The sequence below is a fragment of the Bombina bombina genome, chromosome 1 (assembly GCF_027579735.1).
Source record: "Bombina bombina isolate aBomBom1 chromosome 1, aBomBom1.pri, whole genome shotgun sequence".
Classification (NCBI taxonomy): Eukaryota; Metazoa; Chordata; class Amphibia; order Anura; family Bombinatoridae; genus Bombina; species Bombina bombina.
In genome coordinates this window covers 592,352,408-592,372,226 of record NC_069499.1, presented here as the reverse complement: position 1 = coordinate 592,372,226, position 19,819 = coordinate 592,352,408, and the positions used below count along the sequence as shown (strand labels likewise).

The window sequence follows — 19,819 nt, the reverse complement described above, 5'->3', positions numbered from 1 at the left end:
ATGGAAAAGTGATGTGGTCACTAAGGGGTTAATGAAGTTCACTATTAAATCTCTTGAGATTTTAGTGAAATCCCACAAGATCATAATAAAGCAAAGTGTGGCCTCAGCACTGATAAAGCTGATTGGGTGCTGGTTTTTTTCCCAAAATGCAGCTGACAGCTGAATGAGCACTTACTCTTGTGAGTTGTAGACATTTTGAAAATTTTAACATAGAGATGTTCCAGTAGTATTTTGGCGAAATGACCCAGTGGGAAAAGGACTGCATAGGCCAACACAAGTCAAACGTTAGAAACCCTGTCTTAGATAATCTTCCTGTATCAAACCATTTCCACACTATGGGTCACCAGGTTAACCAATTGAAACTTTGTAATGAAGCTATGTGGATTTGGAGGTTAGACACTATTTACCCCAAATGGATGAATAAGGAATTTGATTTTAAATCCCTTTTATTTAGGATTTATAACCCCCTATTCCTAATAGCAGCTATATTTAAAGGGACAGTCAAGTCCAAAAAAACCTCATGTTTCAAATAAGGCTTGTAATTTTAAACAACTTTCCGATTTACTTTTATCACCAATTTTGCTTTGTTCTCTTGGTATTGTTAGTTGAAAGCTAAACTTAGGAAGGCTCATATGATTATGTCTAAGCCCTTAAAGGCCCCCTCTTATTACATGCTTTTTTATTTGCTTTTCCCAACAGGGGAGAGCTAGTTCATGTGAGCCATATAGATAACATTGTGATCACGTCTGTGGATTGTGGCAGACACTGCACTAATTGGCTAAAATGAAAGTCAATAGATAATAAATAAAATGTCATGTGATTAGGGGACTGTCAGAAGATGCTTAGATACAAGTTAATCACAGAGGTAAAAAGTATATTAATATAACTGTGTTAATTATGCAAAACTGGGGAATGGGTAATAAAGGGATTATCTATCTTTTTAAACAACAAAAATTCTGGTGTTGACTGTCCCTTTAACTTCATCAGGATTTTTTTTTTTCATTGTTTAATCTATGCACCTATATGGGGTAGAAAAGAGTTAAATAAGATTAGAGATGTGTATGATGCTTATATGTAACCGCCCGCTAGTGGATTGCTGATTGGCTCATGTTTTAATTGGTGATGGTTTATTTATGTCATTTAAATAGTGTTTTTAGCTTGAAAGGGACAGGTTCACCAAAACCTTGCTTTTGTTCTGCTGCATAAACTTTTACACCTTTCTGAGAGCGCAGCTTCATCGTATTTTCTGTGAATACTGTGGAGCTTGTGGTATGGTCTGGAAGCTGACACCCGTGGGGATATCAAGGCTGAAAGGATTTGGAGTGCATACTTGTTTGCCTATGACTAATTTAAAGACAAGTCATACTTAAACTTTAATTATTGAGATAGAGCTTACAATTTTAAAGGGGCAGTATAGTCAAAATAAACTTTTATGATGATGATGATAGAGCATGCAGATTTAAAAAACTTTACAATTTACTTCCGTTATCAAATTTTGCACAGTCTTTTTATATTCACACTTTCTGAGGAACAAGATCCTACTTAGCATGTGCACAAGCTCACAGGGTATACGTATACTAGTCTGTGATTGGATGATGTTTGTCACATGATAAAGGGGGTCGGAAAATGGGAGAAAAAATACATTTGTCAGAAAAAACATCTACTGCTTATTGAGTAAGTGCTATTGCCTTGTCTTTTTATTTTGCACTTGTTAATTTTGCAATTCTACTGCATTGAGTGGTCCTTTAAATTTTCATGATTCAGATAGAGCATGTAATTTTTATTTTCTTTTTCTAATTTACTTCTATTATCTATTGTTGAAAAGCAATGCACTGCTGGGAGCTAGCAGCTGATCGGTGGCTGCACATATATGCCTCTTGTCATTGACTCACCTGGTGTGTTAAGCTAGTTCCCAGTTGTGCATCGTTGCTCCTTCAGCAAAGCATAGCAAGATAATTAAGCAAATTTGATAATAGAAATAAACTGGAAAGCTGTTTAAAACGCTATGCTCTATCTTAATCCTGAAAGCACAAGCAAAGTGAAATGCCACACAAAAGGAGCTAAGTGTAGTATGTTAGTTAAAAATAGAACAACTTTAAAGGGACATTAAAGAGCCCAAAACAGAAACCTTCCGTTAGGCTGGAACTCTACCAGACTTGAAAACATTTATTAAAGGGACATTAAACACTTTGAGGTGGTAATACCAAATGATACATTGTATATAAAAAAAAAAACCTGTACAATATACTTTCATTACTTATTTTGTCTCCTTTACCTGTAATTCCATTCATTAATTGTGAGCTTTTCAGTTACTTTTAGATATGGAAGGGCAGAACACTGTTATATTGTAAACAGCCATTAGCTGCACACTCTAGTGATCTATTTATAACTGTCTCTAATTGGCCACAGCAGAGAAGGTAACCTAAGTTACAACATGTAAGCTCCCATTGTTTTATAGACACTAAAACTTTACATTTATTTTGTCAATATTTAAACAGCTAATGAAACTTTAAAAAATACATTTACAGGTTAATCTCAGACTAATCGTTTCTATCAATGCATCATTCTATCTAGCATTTGTTTAGTGTTTAATGTCCCTTTTCATAATGTCAAATACACACTCAATTTAGACCTCGCTTATAGCCGATGTGCACTATAGCAGCAAACTTTTATATAAACTGTAAAGCGGTACCAGCTGTATGAAGACACTCCATGTATGGTCCTCAACGCTTCTTTACTGATCCACACAGATTCATTCCAGGCTATGAGGAGAGGAAGTTTACTACTGTGTCCCCTATCCTGAAGCACGTTTCTGCCTTCCCAGAAGGTACAGTCTGGTGATGGTAAACAAAAACTGTGACCACATGAGTATCCCATCGCTCAAGTGATTTGTGGGTGTGTCCTGCTTCATCACCAGCTTTGCACATTATTCCATGCCCTCCTCCTTTTGTTCACGTCACCTGGGGGGGTGGTTTGGTTACGCACACCTCGTATACAACAATCTAACTCTGTTCAGAGGTTCCACTTTAAATAGATTAATGTAGTTTTCAGTTAACTCTATCAATTCATATCCAAAATGTTCAGTTCCTGTAAAGATATTACTCATTAGTCAACATTTTGCCTCCACCTCTCGTTGTATAGTCGGCAATTCACAGCATTCTATTCTATACATATAGACTTAGTAAAATTCATAAAACTAAAATTATTCAATAAAAAAAATTACTTAATTTGGAAATAGCCTTCATAACAAACCCTCTATTTAACACATTTCTCCATATAATACCCACTCAATCTGTGAATTTTGCTATAAAAATACTGCCAAATCTTTATCTTTACAACCTATGGATCCAGTAGGTGTTTTTTACAGGTTTAGTAAGCGGTCTCCTCCCCTAATACTTCCTACCACTTGCTCAATCACCTTAAAGTGAATGTAAATTTTCTCTTAATTAGTACTCAATATCAATTCACAATCATTGCATTAGTTAAAACGCATTATTTTTTTTACAAAAAATTCAAAATATCTATTTATATTTTATATGTAAACTTAGCTGCGTTTTCGTTTCTAACTCCTCCCATCCATTTCTTCCGGTATTTCGGCCACATTACATATAGAGCGGCCCCTCCTGCTCTATTACGTATTTGAAAAGCTTGTTCAAGATTATTAGTTATTTTGCGCATGCGCTTAACACTAATGTGTCTAATATGCGCATGCGTTAGTACTGTTTACTAAATCTCTATCGGCACTGATGTATTATCATCTAAACAAGTGCTGGGAACGCATGCGCATAAAGAATTTCTGACGTCTCCGAAAAGGGGCTGGACGCCACGGGGTGTGAAATATTATTAGTAGAATAGAGTGTCAATCAACGTTGGATATGCGGTCCAAAATGGCGGGCGGAGGAAGCGAGTAAGACAATTCCGAATAAATAGGTTTATATATCGATTAAATGGTAGATTAAAAAAAAACGATGAATTAAAGTCCACTTAATTTTGATTGTTAAACAATATGTGATTGGGCGATAGCATTGACTTTACATCCACTTTAACTTTCAAACCTTAGGATTTTTCTGGTGTGCTACTGCGAAATGTGCGGAGACGCTATATATATATATAATATATTATATATTATATATTTTTTCTTTTAAAGAGCTTTATTAAACTGTTAGACATTACACGGTTGTATGCATTACATTCATGTTACAACCATATTGCCATCTGGCACTGTCCAGCATGTATTTAACTTATGAGATCTTGCCCAAGCTTTTAACATGTGCCCTTACAAAAAGTCCAAATGAGAGCAAGATCTCGGTAACGGGTAAGCTCAGAGGTTTTTGTTCTCCTTTTTCTTACTTTCATATTAATCGTTATTAACTGAAAAGAAGATATTTGTACAGATATTCTGTAACTTGACAACATATAAACATTATTTAAGAAAATAAAGAAATGAAGTCTGATTCCTGAACAGTGAAATGGCGGGGAAACCAAAAATAAATAAATAAATATATATTCTGGTCTCCCTCTCTCTCCCCGCAACAGACCACCTCCTCCGGGCCTGATTATTATAACTGAGACTTATGTGAAATTCTCCTTCCAAGTCTGCACCATATATTCATGGATCTCTGTTCTCCCATCCCTTAAGTATCTAAATTTTTCTAATTGTAATAGTCGTTCCACCTGCAGCTTCCATTCCTCAACTGTCGGTACTTTAGGAGACTTCCAGTTCCTGGGTATTAGAATTTTTGCACTATTCAGCATCAGAAAAAGTAAGTTCCTTTTGCACCTGTCCTTCAGTTTGGGGAGGCCATGAAATAAAAGTGACTGAGGACAGTTGGGAATTATTGAACTTAGCCTGGCTCCCATGACCCCAAGAACTCCCGCCACTAGTCCTTTATTTTGTCGCATCCCCACCAGACATGTCAGCGTACCCGTCTCCACACACCCCCTCCAGCATCTACCGTCCGAATTTTTATATATCGCTCTGATTTACTAAGGAGTAAGGTACCACCTTGATAAAAACTTTATAATTAATTTCCAAAACTTTTGCTGAGACAGAATGTCTCATGTGGTTTATAAATATTTTATTCCAGTTCTCGTTAGAAATGTTGATGTCTTATTCTGTGTTCCACCTAAGGGCGTATGAAGGAGGTGTAGTGTCGTTTCTATTTAATAATAATCTGTATGTAAGTGTTATTAGATACCTAGGTAGTAGGTACAAAAGACCAAATTTTTCGAAATTGGCGAGATCTCTGAAGAGCATAGCTTTGTGAGTGTCAAGATAATGCTTATTTGAGTGTAGGAGAACCAAGAGATTGATATACCAGCCTCTTATAGCTCAGTGAAGGTTTTCAATTTATTATATATATTATATTTTTAACAAATACTCATATATTTAACAAATTCTCGACCACTTGTAGAATCCAACCAGTCTTCTTGTCTATTAAAATCCATTTGTGTGTAAACTATCTGTCTGTTTCAGGTGTTGATCATTATAATGAGATTAAGGGTGTGAGCATAGACCAGTATCTGCCTCCTCATCTTTCTATTTATGTGGATGTTCCAGCTGTTGATGTCCACAAGAAAATTCTGGAGAGAGGAAATGTAATTCCCATCGTTTCAGCATGATACCTCACCCTGAATATATATGTCTGTGTGGCTCTGTGTGGCTCTGTGTGGCTCTGTCTGGCTCTGTGTGGCTCTGTCTGGCTCTGTGTGGCTCTGTGTGGCTCTGTGTGGCTCTGTGTGGCTCTGTGTGGCTCTGTGTGGCTCTGTGTGGCTCTGTGTGGCTCTGTCTGGCTCTGTGTGGCTCTGTCTGGCTCTGTGTGGCTCTGTCTGGCTCTGTGTGGCTCTGTCTGGCTCTGTGTGGCTCTGTCTGGCTCTGTGTGGCTCTGTCTGGCTCTGTGTGGCTCTGTCTGGCTCTGTGTGGCTCTGTGTGGCTCTGTCTGGCTCTGTGGCTCTGTCTGGCTCTGTCTCTCATTCTCTTTGTAAAAAGGCTATTTGTTCACACATTTCCATATATCTGCTGCAGGCCTCTGAAAAGAAAGTATCTCTCAGCTACTTGCAGAGTATTGAAGATGTATATAAGGCCTCCTTCCTTCCACAGATCAGGTGAGCTCTGCAGGCATTAAACACACAAAAACCTCCTATTATTCGAAATCTCTGTATGGCAGCCTAGTCTTCCCACCATGTGTTTTGTATTTAGTATTTTTAAACAGAAATGTATTTGTCAGTGCATGTCGCTCTTTCTGACCCATATTCTCTCTTTAGTGAGACTTCTGAGGTTTTGCAGTACTCGGCAAATGAAGCCAATGAGGTGGAAAAGGCGAGTATCTACGAAATGTTTTTCTCTTGTTTTGATGGGCTCTGGTCCCTGGTAGGGCAAATATTCCTAGTTTGTCATCTTGGGATCCTCACCTGATAAGATCTGTTGTTTTGAAGCGGTTTCAAGGTGTAAAGTAGTAAGAACGGATTCTAACAAGTACTATATCATATTTTTGTGTTTTCCCTTTTCAGGTTATTGAGGACATTGAGTACCTAAAGTTTGAGAAGGGCCCTTGGACAGAACAGGATGATATCAGCTTTCACCATATGCGTATGCTGTGAGTAACATATCTGACACCGGTAAATTGTTTAAGGGACAGTAAAGTCAAAAGTAAAATTTTCATGATTCAGATACAGCATTCAACACTTTTTCTAATTTACTTCTTTCCCTTGGTATCCTTTTTTATAAAATAAAAACATACCTAGGTAGGCTCAGGAGCAGCAGTGCACTACTGGGAGCTAGCTGCTGATTGGTGGCTGCACATATATGCCTTTTGTCATTGTCGCACCCAATGTGTTCAGCTCCCAGTAGAGCATTGCTGCTCCTTTAATAAAGAATACCAAGATAATGAAGCACATTTGCTGATATAAGTAAATTGGAAACATTTTGGGCTTCATGTCCCTTTTAAGACTTGTGTTTCTCTCTTTATAAAGGGTATGCTTTGATAAAGCCTACGTGCGAAAGATGTCAGGGGGAGTGGGGACGTTCTCTTTTTTTAATTTAGCAGTTGTGAAATATAAGGTGCTCGTAATATTATCTATTTTACTTATCCCTTTGTGTATGCCGTGATAGCTGACGAATTGTCGCCTATAATCCAAGTAAACACAGTTTAGGTTTGGATTAACCCTTGATGGGACTCGGATACTCTCGCTCTAGCAAATTAATAATTGGAAATAGTGTATACTATATGAGTAGTCCTAATTACGGACTTAAACTGTGTCACTTCTTATTTTTACTGGTGCGTGTATACACACATACCATGGGGAGTGATCCAATCCCTATAAATTAAAGGGGCACTGAACCCACATTTTTTTCTTTTGTGATTCAGATAGTGCATGCAATTTTAAGCAACTTTTTAATTTACTCCTATTATCAATTTTTCTTCATTCTCTTGATATCTTTATTTGAAAAGTAAGAATGTAAGTTTAGATGCTGGCCCATTTTTGGTGAACAACCTGGGTTGTTCTTACTGATTGGTGGATAAATTCGCTGTCCAGGGTACTGAACCAAAAATTGGCTGGCTCCTTAGCTTAGATGCCTTCTTTTTCAAATAAAGATAGCAAGGGAACGAAGAAAAATTCATAATAGGAGTAAATTAGAAAGTTGCTTAAAATTGCATGCGCTATTTGAAACAAAAAATTTGGGTTCAGTGTCCCTTTAAGATATCGTTGGCACTCCATATGATTACGTCGCTACATTTGTAGATTATAATTTAATAAAAATAAATCTTTGTGCGATATGACCTCTCTAGCCCTTATATACACAGCCAGCCATATCTCGATTCCCTATATGACTACTCATTGACGATACTATTACAGTGACAGCAATAACATTGTGGAGCTATAACTGGTAAAATAGAAATACAGTTACATTACAAGTGAACAATTTATTTGACTCTCTTTAAATATGTGGCATTGCCACCAAACGTTGTAATCTTGTACATAGTTTTAAAGCACTGTGCTACAATGTTCATCTAGTAACTAGTTTTGAATGGAATAATAATAGCCTAACTTGTAGAACACCTAACAGGATAGAGTATTTACTCTCACTATCATCTCACATCTGTGCCTTTAAACTTAGTGTACCATAACCCTGGCACCTATAAATATTTAGCGCCTGCTATTGTTTCCTTACATTATCAGTTATATTGCAGCATTTACTAACCTTGGTGTTTACATATTAGGGAATCCCTATCATCAGGGGACAAAGTAATTCTCTTATCCACATTGCACCAATATTACCACTCTTTGTTTTTATCTATGTATTTTTATTATTTCTTATTAAAAGCTAAGTTTTAACCCCTTCTTTCGGGGAATGATTACTTTCATCCACCCTAATAATACATATTTAGTGTTGTAGAGTGCTATTCATGTACATTTCCAATGTCGTCATTAGAATTTTTAGAGATGGGCATGCTGAGATTTTTGCCTCTTGTTTTTTTAATTTTTGGATGGTTTTAAGATAATTACTTTATTTTTGTATGTTTGTTTTTTTTTTGTTGGTAATAAACATGAGTTTGTAACTACTACATGCATGTATAAATTAAACTTTTCAGTATGTTTCTACACTTATAAATCTTATGGACAAATTATGTAAAATTATTGAATTATCTGTATGCCATAATAAATACTCTAACAGTGGTTTAACTTTAACTACAAAATACATTTGTTTAACGATTTGTGCACATTAATACTGCTTGATGTAAGTGTATGCCTTAAAGGGGTAATCTTCTCCAGAATTTCTGATAAATAATCCCTTTATTACCCATTCCCCATTTTTGCATAACCACCACTGTTATATTAAAGGAATAGTCTAGTCAAAATTAAACTTTCATGATTCAGATAGTGCATTCAATTTTAAGCAACTTTCTAATTTTACTCCCTATTAATTTTTTCTACGTTCTCTCTGTATCTTTATTTGGAAAAGCAAGAATGTAAGCATAGGAGCCTGCCCATTTTCTTCATAAATGGAAAGAGTCCACAGCTGCATTCATTACTTTTGGGAAATAAGAACCTGGCCACCAGGAGGAGGCAAAGACACCCAAGCCAAAGGCTTAAATACTCCTCCCACTTCCCTCATCCCCCAGTCATTCTTTGCCTTTCGTCCCAGGAGGTTGGCAGAGAAGTGTCAGAATTTAATTAGTCTCTTATGGAGGGTAGTACTCTTCGACATGGGACGGGAGTTTTAAGTAATCCTGTCAGTCTCTCAGTGAGGGGTTGGATGAAAGTTAGAGTCCGGAGATGCAGGGAGATTCTTTCTGCGAAACGATCCCGACTCATGTTAACAGCTCCTCAAGCAATCGGCGTACTCTAACTTCGCTTCGCTGCCTGTTTTTTTTTTTTTCTCTCAAGTCCATGGCGGAGGCGAGGCTACTATCCGTCACACTTGAAGGGCCGTGTTCTTGTTCCACGACATAGATTCCGGTAAGATTGTTTCATTTTATTTCTTCATGAATGTATTGTAACTCATTTGTTCCTGCGAACTCACATGAAAGCTACAGGGTCTCAGTGAGACTCCTTTTAGTGTCTTGGATTCAAGGGTTAATATCTCCTGAGGGGGACTATTGAACAGGGTTTTTTTTAATCATGTTTATGTGATTCAATCTACTTATTTGTAGTGTTTACTGGGCTTGTGGCTTAGAACATAACGGCCTGTTGAAGTGACGCAACCTTACGGTTGGGCACACTTTTTGTTGGACTGTACGGTTCACCTTGTGACCGAGCGTGTTACGTTCTGGTCTTCCATTTCCGCGTTCCTGACTGTGTGGCGAAGGAACATTTTAGTCCGCTAGTGTCTGGTACATAGGAGGTGGTGAGTGCCCCAGCCATTGTGGGTGTCAGGTGCCGTTCAAATTGTTTTATATATAGTCCATTTTGGGTATCCTTGACCCAGTTATGGAGGATACTGATGTTGAGATTGGTCAACATTCTGATTTAGATTCTTCGTTCTGTGAAGAATGCGAATTGGCCCCATGGACTCAGGTCAGTCAGATGTTCTTTAGGCTGTCATGAAGCGCCTTGTTCCTCAGGCTCTGGGATTTAAGAGACTGCTGAGCCATCCGCCTCGGGGGGCCCTGTCCTCCGGGAGGCGAGTTCGCTACCGTTTTCTACTACTACACATGCGGGTAACCCAAGTTATGTGTTTCCCTCCTCGGAGGGTAAATTGTTTCCCCCGGAGATTGTGGCACGTGTTCGCTTTTACATACTTTTGGCGCTAGCATGTCTGCAAAGTCCAGATGTTTGCGATTGTGCTCGTGCCCGATTGCCCCAGGTCCTTCAACCTCTGGAGGGCATGAACAGTTCCCTGCGGGTGTAACTGTGCCTGAGTGTTGTTCCTTTCGTTACAGGCGGGCTCGCCTTAGTGTGTTACTCAGACACGTTTTTGAGTTGCTGGGGGACCCTATCCTTCTTGGGTACGGGACTCATCAGTCTCCTCCTTCAAATGGCTCACCTCGTTAGACATGGGGTAATGAAGTAATCTTTAAGTCTTATCAAGATCCTTCCCAGATTTTTGTTGGAAGAACAGGGTTTCCGTTAGGCTGGTCCTGCAGATCTTTCTGTTCTTCTTGGGCGTTAACCCTCGGGTTGCCTCATTTTATTTTATCCGGTTAGGATGAATTTTATTTTTCATACTGTGTTTCCTGCGTAAACTTCTCTGGGATCAATACTCGCCGTTTGCTTCTACGGAAGTTGTTTGGGAAAGGTTTGTCTGTTTTTCTTTCTCCCTCTCTGAGGGCAGATTTAGCCAGCTTGGCAGTTATGACCCTGGATGCAGGCTGGTCCTGCTTGGGTTCAGATCTTCTGTCTCGCGGCTTATTCAGACACGTGGCGCCTAATATACCTTGCTGGTCAGGTATACATGGTTGACATTATGTTTCTTGTTATTTGTTTTACAAGTTTCAGCTAAGCATTCTCAAGAGGACTTACGGGTCTGTGCGGCTCTCTGGGTTGTGTCAGTCCTAAATAGCCATTTTCTCTGGTGACTGGGTCAGTGAATTTTGCTGCGTCACTCTCTGTTGCTTCCGATACCCTTGGAATCTAGAGTATTACTTCCCACATGGAGGGAAGTAATACTCTGGAGGATTTAGCGCCTCTTTTCCGCCGATCGTGGCGGTGTTGCTTTAGGAAATTTTGTCTTTTTTGGACTTGTTTCTTTAGTGGTTCTCTTCTTCATTGAGACCTCTTGGATTGTCAGTTTTTCCTTGTGGATGGGTCGCCTTTGGGGGACTTGGATTCCCTTCGGGAGTTGGTTGTTGCTTTTTCGGGACTTTAGACAGTGAGGTCTTTTTGGGCTCCAGTTAGGGGTTCTTCTCCTGCATCTCCTTCTTGGGATAGAAGAGGTCCTAGTGGTTTTCCACTCATATGGTTCAGGTATTGCCATCTCGGTGGCATCCAAACCCATGTTTTACTGTCCTCTGACTTCGAATCTGAGATGATGTGGAGGGTTGATGTTGCTCTATTCGGGTGACTGGTCCTCTCTGTTCCCCTGGTGTCTGGAGCTTTGGGGCTAGCTGGACAGCTAGCTCAGCATTCTAATGCTTTGTGGCTACTCTGTACTGTAGCAAATCAAGGGTTACTAGTTTGATCCCAACTCAGCCTTTCCTCCTTTCGAGGTTGATAAAATGAGCAGCGCCTTGTGTCCCTTAGGGGGATTAGCTGCTCCTTTCAAGCACAATCATGTTAATGATGCTTGAATGCCTGTTAGCTCTAGTGTCCTTTTATGGCCCTGGCTCTTTGGAGTGTTGGGCTCCTGCAAGGGGTGGTCTCGTCCCTTTGGGTCGGGACTTGCAAGGGCTTCTTGCTCTTGTTATCCAGTTTATTCTGGATTTTTCCCTGGGAAGTCTGTTTTTTTTTTATATTAGACGGGGAGTTTATGTACCTGGAAGTTTGTTTAATCCAAACATTTGTGAGGCCCGGGCGTCTTGTCCTGATCTTCCGGTTGTCGAGGGTTTTACTCTGAGTTTTCTCTTTCGGGATCCCGCCATGGGATGTTACCGGACCTTTTGATCCTAGGACTGGCCTGGGGGTTCCAGCTTCCGGGGTACTTGGGCTTCGCCCTTGTTCTGGTTGTTCTGTTTTACAACTTGGCTAGATTTGAGAGCCAGGGCTCCTTGGGCCTTGTCTTGTGCAAACGATACGGTTCCTCTGGGACAGCCTTCTAACGTGACCTGATGGTGGGCTTTCCTGCCTAGCAAACGGAAGGGTTGTGGTTGCTCAGCTGTCACTTTTGCGCCTGTTATGTGTGCTAGCACAATGGTGTTTTAAGGGGTTCTTCTGTGTTCGTCAGTGACGTGTCCTTGTGTCCTATCGGTTCTTCCTGTCTTATGGGCAGGTGTCTATCGACGTTCTCCTCTTCAGGGGGCTCTTTGTCCTCCTTACGGAGGTGTGGTTCCCTTTTTTGGGGCTTCTCCTGTGTTCAGAGGTTGGAACAGATGTTTATCTGGTTCGGGGATTGGTCTGCTCTTTGAGTTGTTCCTTTCCATCTGGGGAGCTGCTGGCTCCGCATTGAGACTTAGGCGGGTGGCCTTGCTAGATCTCCTTGGGTCTAATGCCTGCTCGTTTGTCTTTAGATTGAGGTGGCTGTGTCCATTCTTCCGCCCTTTTGCGGGCCGGTCTCGGGGTTCCTTTTTGGTTCCCTTCAGTTCTGCCGTTGCTTGGGCTGGTCCAGCTAGGTGTAGGATCTGAGATCTGATGTTCATCTTCAAGTCTTAGGGTGACAGTGGACCTTCTTTTTTTAGAGGTTCTGTGCCTCTCCCCCTTTATGATCTGTGAGTAGGCTTGGCGGCCTAGATTGCCTGGAGAGTGTCCTTTTCTTGGAGGTTGGGCAATTTCTGTCTTGGGCCGTTTCTTCCTTGCGGATAGTGTTTTCTCGGTGTCTTCCATGCGGATAGTGTTTTGTTTTTTTTTGGTTTGCTGCTTGTAATTTTCTGTTCGTTCAGTCTGAGTTCTGACGTTTTGAGGACTTTGTCTTCAGCTGTCTTTTTCGGTGCTGTTGCACGATGTTTGGGAGATGTTTCTTCTCCTGCTGATGCCCGGTTACTCCTTGTGGGTTGGGTGTTGTCTCCCCTTGTTCTCGGGATCCATTCGGGTCTCTGTGGACTTGTCCGTCCTTTTGAGGGTTTTTTTTTCCTTTATGAATTTTGCTGTACCTTTTGGGTATCCCTTGGTTTACCCCTTGTCCTCTCCTTTTTGGGGGATTTTGGTACTGTACTAGTATGAGGACCGACTGCTGGGCGACGGTTCTCCTTGAGGAGTGTTGGCTCGGTGAGTCTACTTGTGGTCTCTAGTTAAGCCTTCGGACTATCTGTGTGTCCTTGGGGTCTTTCCTTATAGTTCTTTTGCCCGGCTCCGACAGAGCGGGGTTTGGTTGGGTTGTGGTTTTTTCAGGCTTGGTGCCCTCAGAATTGGCCTCCTATTGTACCCTCCCGTCTTTGGATTCAGTGTCCTCTATATAGCTAGGGTATTGTTTTCCCAAAAGTAATGAATGCAGCTGTGGACTCTTTCCATTTATGAAGAAAAACTTAAATTATGCTTACCTGATAATTTTCTTTTCTTCAGATGGAAAGAGTCCACAGCTCCCCATCCGTATTTTTTCTGTGGGGCGTCTTAGTTTTTATTCTTCTGGCACCTTTTCACCCTGGTATTTCTTCTACTGTTTCTTGTTCCTCGGCAGTATGACTGGGGGATGAGGGAAGTGGGGGAGGAGTATTTAAGCCTTTAGCTGGGGTGTCTTTGTCTCCTCCTGGTGGCCATTTTCTTATTTCCCAAAAGTAATGAATGCAGCTGTGGACTCCATCTGAAGAAAAGAAAATTATCAGGTAAGCATAATTTGTTTTTTGGTTCAGTACCTTGGTAGCACTTTCTGATTGTTGTCTAAATCTAGCCAACAATCAGAAAGCGCTACCCAGGTGCTGAAACAAAAATGGGCCGCCTCCTAAGCTTACATTCAAATAAAGATACCAAAAGGACAAAGAAAAATTAAGTTCATTAGTTGCTTAAAATTGCATGCCCTATCTGAATCATGAAAGTTTAATTTTGACTAGACTATTCCTGTGATATACTTTAACATATGTGATTACCTTGTATCTAAGCCTCTGCAGACTGCTCCCTTATTTCAGTTCTTTTGATAGACTTACATTTTAGCCAATTGGTGCCCTCTCATAAGTAACTACACGGGCGTAAACACAATATTATCTATGTGGCACACATGAACTAACACCCTCTATCTGTAAAAAAAAAACCTGTCCAATGCATTGAGCTTTGAGGCGGCCTTCAAGGGCTTAGACATTAGCATATGAGCCTACTTAGGTTTAGCTTTCAACTAAGAATACCTAGAATACAAAGCAAATTTGTTGATAAAAGTGAATTGAAAAGTTGTTTAAAATTGCATGGCCTATCTGAATTATGCAAGTTTAATTTTGACTAGACTGTTCCTTTAAGCTCAGTGATCAGTTACTGGAGGTCATACATCTATTCCAAAAAGAATTGCACACATGACCTAGCACTGTCTAGCTGTAAACAAAACTGTCAAAATGCACTGAGATAAGAGGTGGAGTTCAAGGACTTAGATAGGTTTATAGTTCTATGTTAAGATGTTAACAAAGAATTCCAAGAGAACAAAGCAAATTTGATGATAAAAGTAAATTGGAATCTGAATCATTAACGTTTAATTTTGACTAGACTTACGCTTTAAATATTTTTGATTGGATGTGCTTTCATTTTGTTAGGTTTGCTTTTATCTTAATAAAAGTTAATAAAAAAAAAACTCCTTACAGTATACATCAACTTCCCTTAGTTAATATGTTGCACTGGTAGTGTTTTGGAAAATACTTCTTTGGTGTACATTGATAACAAGGTTAGCGGAAGATGAAGATGACCTCCAACTTTTCTGAATCATTCCCATATTCTCCAAATAATATGTCCACTTGATTCACAACATCTAGAATTGCTAGATGTCCGTGAACTGATTGTGCTTTAAGGGGATAGGAAAGTCCAAAATTTAACCCTTCACTACTAGGACTTTCAAAGAAGTTGCCCAAAATACAGGCAAATACAATGCATTTAGGCAATAGGCATCTAGACGTGGTGAAGACGACTTGCTGAAGTTCAAACTGAGCATCAGAATGGGGAAGAAAGGTCATTTGTGACTTTGAACGTGGCATGGTTGTTAGTGCCAGGCGGCTGGTCTGAGGTTTTCTAAAACTGCTGATCTACTGGGATTTTCATGCACAACCATCTCTAGGGTTTACAGAGCATGGTCCAAATCAGAGAAAATATCCAGTGAGCGGCAGTTTTGTGTGCGAAAATGCCTTGTTGATGTCAGAGGAGAATGGGCAGACTGGTTCCAGATGATAGGCAACACTCTCGATTTCAGCTGCGACACTCAGATGGTAGAGTAAGAATTTGGCGTAAACATGGATCCATGTATCAACAGTTCAGGCTGGTGGTGTAATGGTGTGGGGGATATTTTCTTGGCACACTTTGGGCCCCTTAGTACCAATTGAGCATTGTTTTAAATGCCACAGTTAGTTGTAGTAGGTGGCGCAAAACAAGTTGCTATTCCCAATGTGTCTTACTGTAAATATGTGTGATAATATGTGGGCTCAATATATGTTAATGTTTTGATGAGTCCTAATTTTATATTCTCTTTAGGAAAAAATGGATGTCGAAACTATTTAAGAAATAAATATGATCCTTTATTTGATTATGGTAAATTTACCCAATAGTAGTGATGCTAAAAGTACAGTTAAACAAAAATTATTACAATTCCTTCAAAGTTTAAAAAATGACACCGGTGTCTCTATGTATAAAAATGTACATAATATATAAAAAATAAATTAAATTAAAATAATAACGTTGAAATCTTATAATTTATACAGTTTTGGGTTTATCACAAGTTGTAATTTCTAACAGAATGTTTACAATTTTATAGTGGATAAAACAATAGTTGCTGTATAGTTCATATAGGATACTTTGTTTCAAGTTCAGCTATGCAATCGAGATCTTATCTTAGGCAACTATATATCAAATGTAGAGGTATGTTGGTGCGATTTTTATCACACTATAATATAAGTATACAAATTAGTACCTTGAAGTGTATCTGTTTGATATCACTTTTGTGAGATAATTGCGGTTAAATAAACGCCGCTATGCCAGTGTTTTGATTAAGTTTCAAGATCAAGCTGGTGGCAGTTCTATATGAGCTGCTGGCGGTTAAATAAATGCCGCTTTGGTTTACTCTTATTAGGTGGGCTTATCTGTTTGCTGCGAGAAAATTCACTTTTATATAAGTGTTTGGGTAGTTGTCGTGGCCGCTCAGTTACCTTATCCTTTGTCGGTCAGTGACCGATCGCGCTCTTAAGGGTTTCTTGGTGGGATCTTCGTTGCGGTTAAGTGCTAACCGTTTGCTGATGTTTTTTAAGTATCTCCGGTTTTTCTATTCTGTGGCTTGTCTGTCGGTCAGTGACCGATCACGATGGTATGGTTGTTGGATAACCTCCTTATGTGGAATTTTTGCGTGCCTTTCCGGTCTGTTGTTCCCAGGTTTCTTAGATGTCGGTCAGTGACCGATCTGGGTGCTGAAATGTGGTTGTTGGGATAAGTTGAAAGTTTGTAGGATAAGTAGAAAAAGGATTTCTAGTTATCAATGTGATCTTTGCGGTTAAATATATGCCGCTCAGTGGGAATGATGTTTTTTAAGTATCTCCGGTTTTTCTATTCTGTGGCTTGTCTGTCGGTCAGTGACCGATCACGATGGTATGGTTGAATATTTCAACTGGGTATAGCTGGTATTCACTTTGTCTTCTCAAATCCTGTGCAGGTGTGCTCTGGTATCAACATGTTTCGGCTGGACAGCCTTTTTCTGGATCTTGAAAAAGGCTGTCCAGCCGAAACATGTTGATACCAGAGCACACCGGCACAGGATTTGAGAAGACAAAGTGAATACCAGCTATACCCAGTTGAAATATTCAAGTTCCCACTGAGCGGCATATATTTAACCGCAAAGATCACATTGATAACTAGAAATCCTTTTTCTACTTATCCTACAAACTTTCAACTTATCCCAACAACCACATTTCAGCACCCAGATCGGTCACTGACCGACATCTAAGAAACCTGGGAACAACAGACCGGAAAGGCACGCAAAAATTCCACATAAGGAGGTTATCCAACAACCATACCATCGTGATCGGTCACTGACCGACAGACAAGCCACAGAATAGAAAAACCGGAGATACTTAAAAAACATCAGCAAACGGTTAGCACTTAACCGCAACGAAGATCCCACCAAGAAACCCTTAAGAGCGCGATCGGTCACTGACCCACAAAGGATAAGGTAACTGAGCGGCCACGACAACTACCCAAACACTTATATAAAAGTGAATTTTCTCGCAGCAAACAGATAAGCCCACCTAATAAGAGTAAACCAAAGCGGCATTTATTTAACCGCCAGCAGCTCATATAGAACTGCCACCAGCTTGATCTTGAAACTTAATCAAAACACTGGCATAGCGGCGTTTATTTAACCGCAATTATCTCACAAAAGTGATATCAAACAGATACACTTCAAGGTACTAATTTGTATACTTATATTATAGTGTGATAAAAATCGCACCAACATACCTCTACATTTGATATATAGTTGCCTAAGATAAGATCTCGATTGCATAGCTGAACTTGAAACAAAGTATCCTATATGAACTATACAGCAACTATTGTTTTATCCACTATAAAATTGTATCTACAAACATTCTGTTAGAAATTACAACTTGTGATAAACCCAAAACTGTATAAATTATAAGATTTCAACGTTATTATTTTAATTTAATTTATTTTTTATATATTATGTACATTTTTATACATAGAGACACCGGTGTCATTTTTTAAACTTTGAAGGAATTGTAATAATTTTTGTTTAACTGTACTTTTAGCATCACTACTATTGGGTAAATTTACCATAATCATATAAAGGATCATATTTATTTCTTAAATAGTTTCGACATCCGTTTTTTCCAAAAGAGAATATAAAATTAGGACTCATCAAAACATTAACATATATTGAGCCCACATATTATCACACATATTTACAGTAAGACACATTGGGAATAGCAACTTGTTTTGCGCCACCTACTACAACTAACTATAACTCTTTAAACTTTGGGATAAAGTTTACTTCAGGTGTGCTAGATTCCCCACCAGCTAGACAGTCTAAACCTACCAAACATTCAGTACTAGTTTTAAATGCCACAGCCTACCTGTGTATTGTTGCTGACAATGTCCATCCCTTTATGACTACAGTGTACCCATCTTCTGATGGCTACTTCCTGCAGGATAATGCACCATATCACAAAGCTTAAATCATCTCAAACTGGTTTCTTGAACATGACAATGAGTTCACTGTACTCCAATAGCCTCCACCAGATATCAATCCAATAGAGCACCTTTCGGATGTGGTGGAACGTGAGATTTGCATCATGGATGTGAAGCCGACAAATCGGCAGCAACTGCATGATGCTATCATGTCAATATGGTACAAAATCTCTGAGGAATGTTTCCAACACTTTGTTGAATCTGTGCCACACACACACATATATATATATATATATATATGTATATGTGTGTGTGTGTATATGTGTGTCCCAGAAGCAGAACTTTTTTTCACTTTCTGCGATGAGATTTTTTGTAGTAAAAATTTTTCTGCAGGTCATTTTGAAATAAAATTCAGTTTTAAATTGTGTGTGTGCATGTGTGTATATATGTATATATATATGTGTGTATATATATATATATATATATATATATATATATATATATACCCCCCTGCATATCAATATCACCCTGGTCTCTTCATGGATACCCCCCCTGCATATCAATATCACCCTGGTCTCTTCATGGATACCCCCCCCCTGCATATCAATATCACCCTGGTCTCTTCATGGATACCCCCCTGCATATCAATATCACCCTGGTCTCTTCATGGATACCCCCCCCCCCCCCGCATATCAATATCACCCTGTTCTCTTCATGGATAACCCCCCCTGCATATCAATATCACCCTGGTCACTTCATGGATACCCCCACCTGCATATCAATATCACCCTGGTCTCTTCATGGATACCCCCCTGCATATCAATAACACCCTGGTCTCTTCATGGATACCCCCACCTGCATATCAATATCACCCTGGTCTCTTCATGGATACCCCCACCTGCATATCAATATCACCCTGGTCTCTTCATGGATACCCCCACCTGCATATCAATATCACCCTGGTCTCTTTATGGATACCCCCCTGCATATCAATATCACCCTGGTCTCTTCATGGATATCCCCCCCCCTGCATTTCAATATCACCCTGGTCTCTTCATGCATAACCCCCCCCCCTGCATATCATATCACCCTGGTCCCTTTATGCATACCCCATGCAATATATTATATAAACATACTTTCACTTCACATACACCATCAGTGAGCGCAAATAGAAACCACCTAAGAAACCACTGGCAGTGAAATGATTATCTTGGATCAGTACAAGGTTTCATTCAGCAGGGCTTTGTTGTAGAGGCTGGGCAGCCTGCAGATGGGTATGTGGGGGCTGGGATGAAGGAGATCTCTGCTACAGCATCACAAGATGAAGATTTTGTTTGCCTGCTCTAGAGCATCATAACTCAAATTGCTTAGTTATTAAATATTAAATCTGCATATCCCCAATGGAGACATTTACTGTGCAAAATAAAAAAAATAAAAAAAAGAAGTATGAGCTGCTTTGCAAAAAACCTCA

At 39.6% G+C, this 19,819-nt stretch overlaps 1 protein-coding gene across 1 annotated transcript in view; it reads left to right on the top strand.

The window, feature by feature from the left end:
* The window catches only part of NDUFA10 (NADH:ubiquinone oxidoreductase subunit A10), a 51,786-nt gene that overhangs the window by 12,296 nt on the left and 19,671 nt on the right, over positions 1-19,819 (top strand). Inside the window, exons 5-8 of the mRNA XM_053698886.1 lie at positions 5,477-5,598; positions 6,026-6,105; positions 6,265-6,319; positions 6,511-6,596. Of these exons, the coding sequence (XP_053554861.1) occupies positions 5,477-5,598; positions 6,026-6,105; positions 6,265-6,319; positions 6,511-6,596 (343 nt within the window). The remainder of the gene's footprint in view (positions 1-5,476; positions 5,599-6,025; positions 6,106-6,264; positions 6,320-6,510; positions 6,597-19,819) is intronic.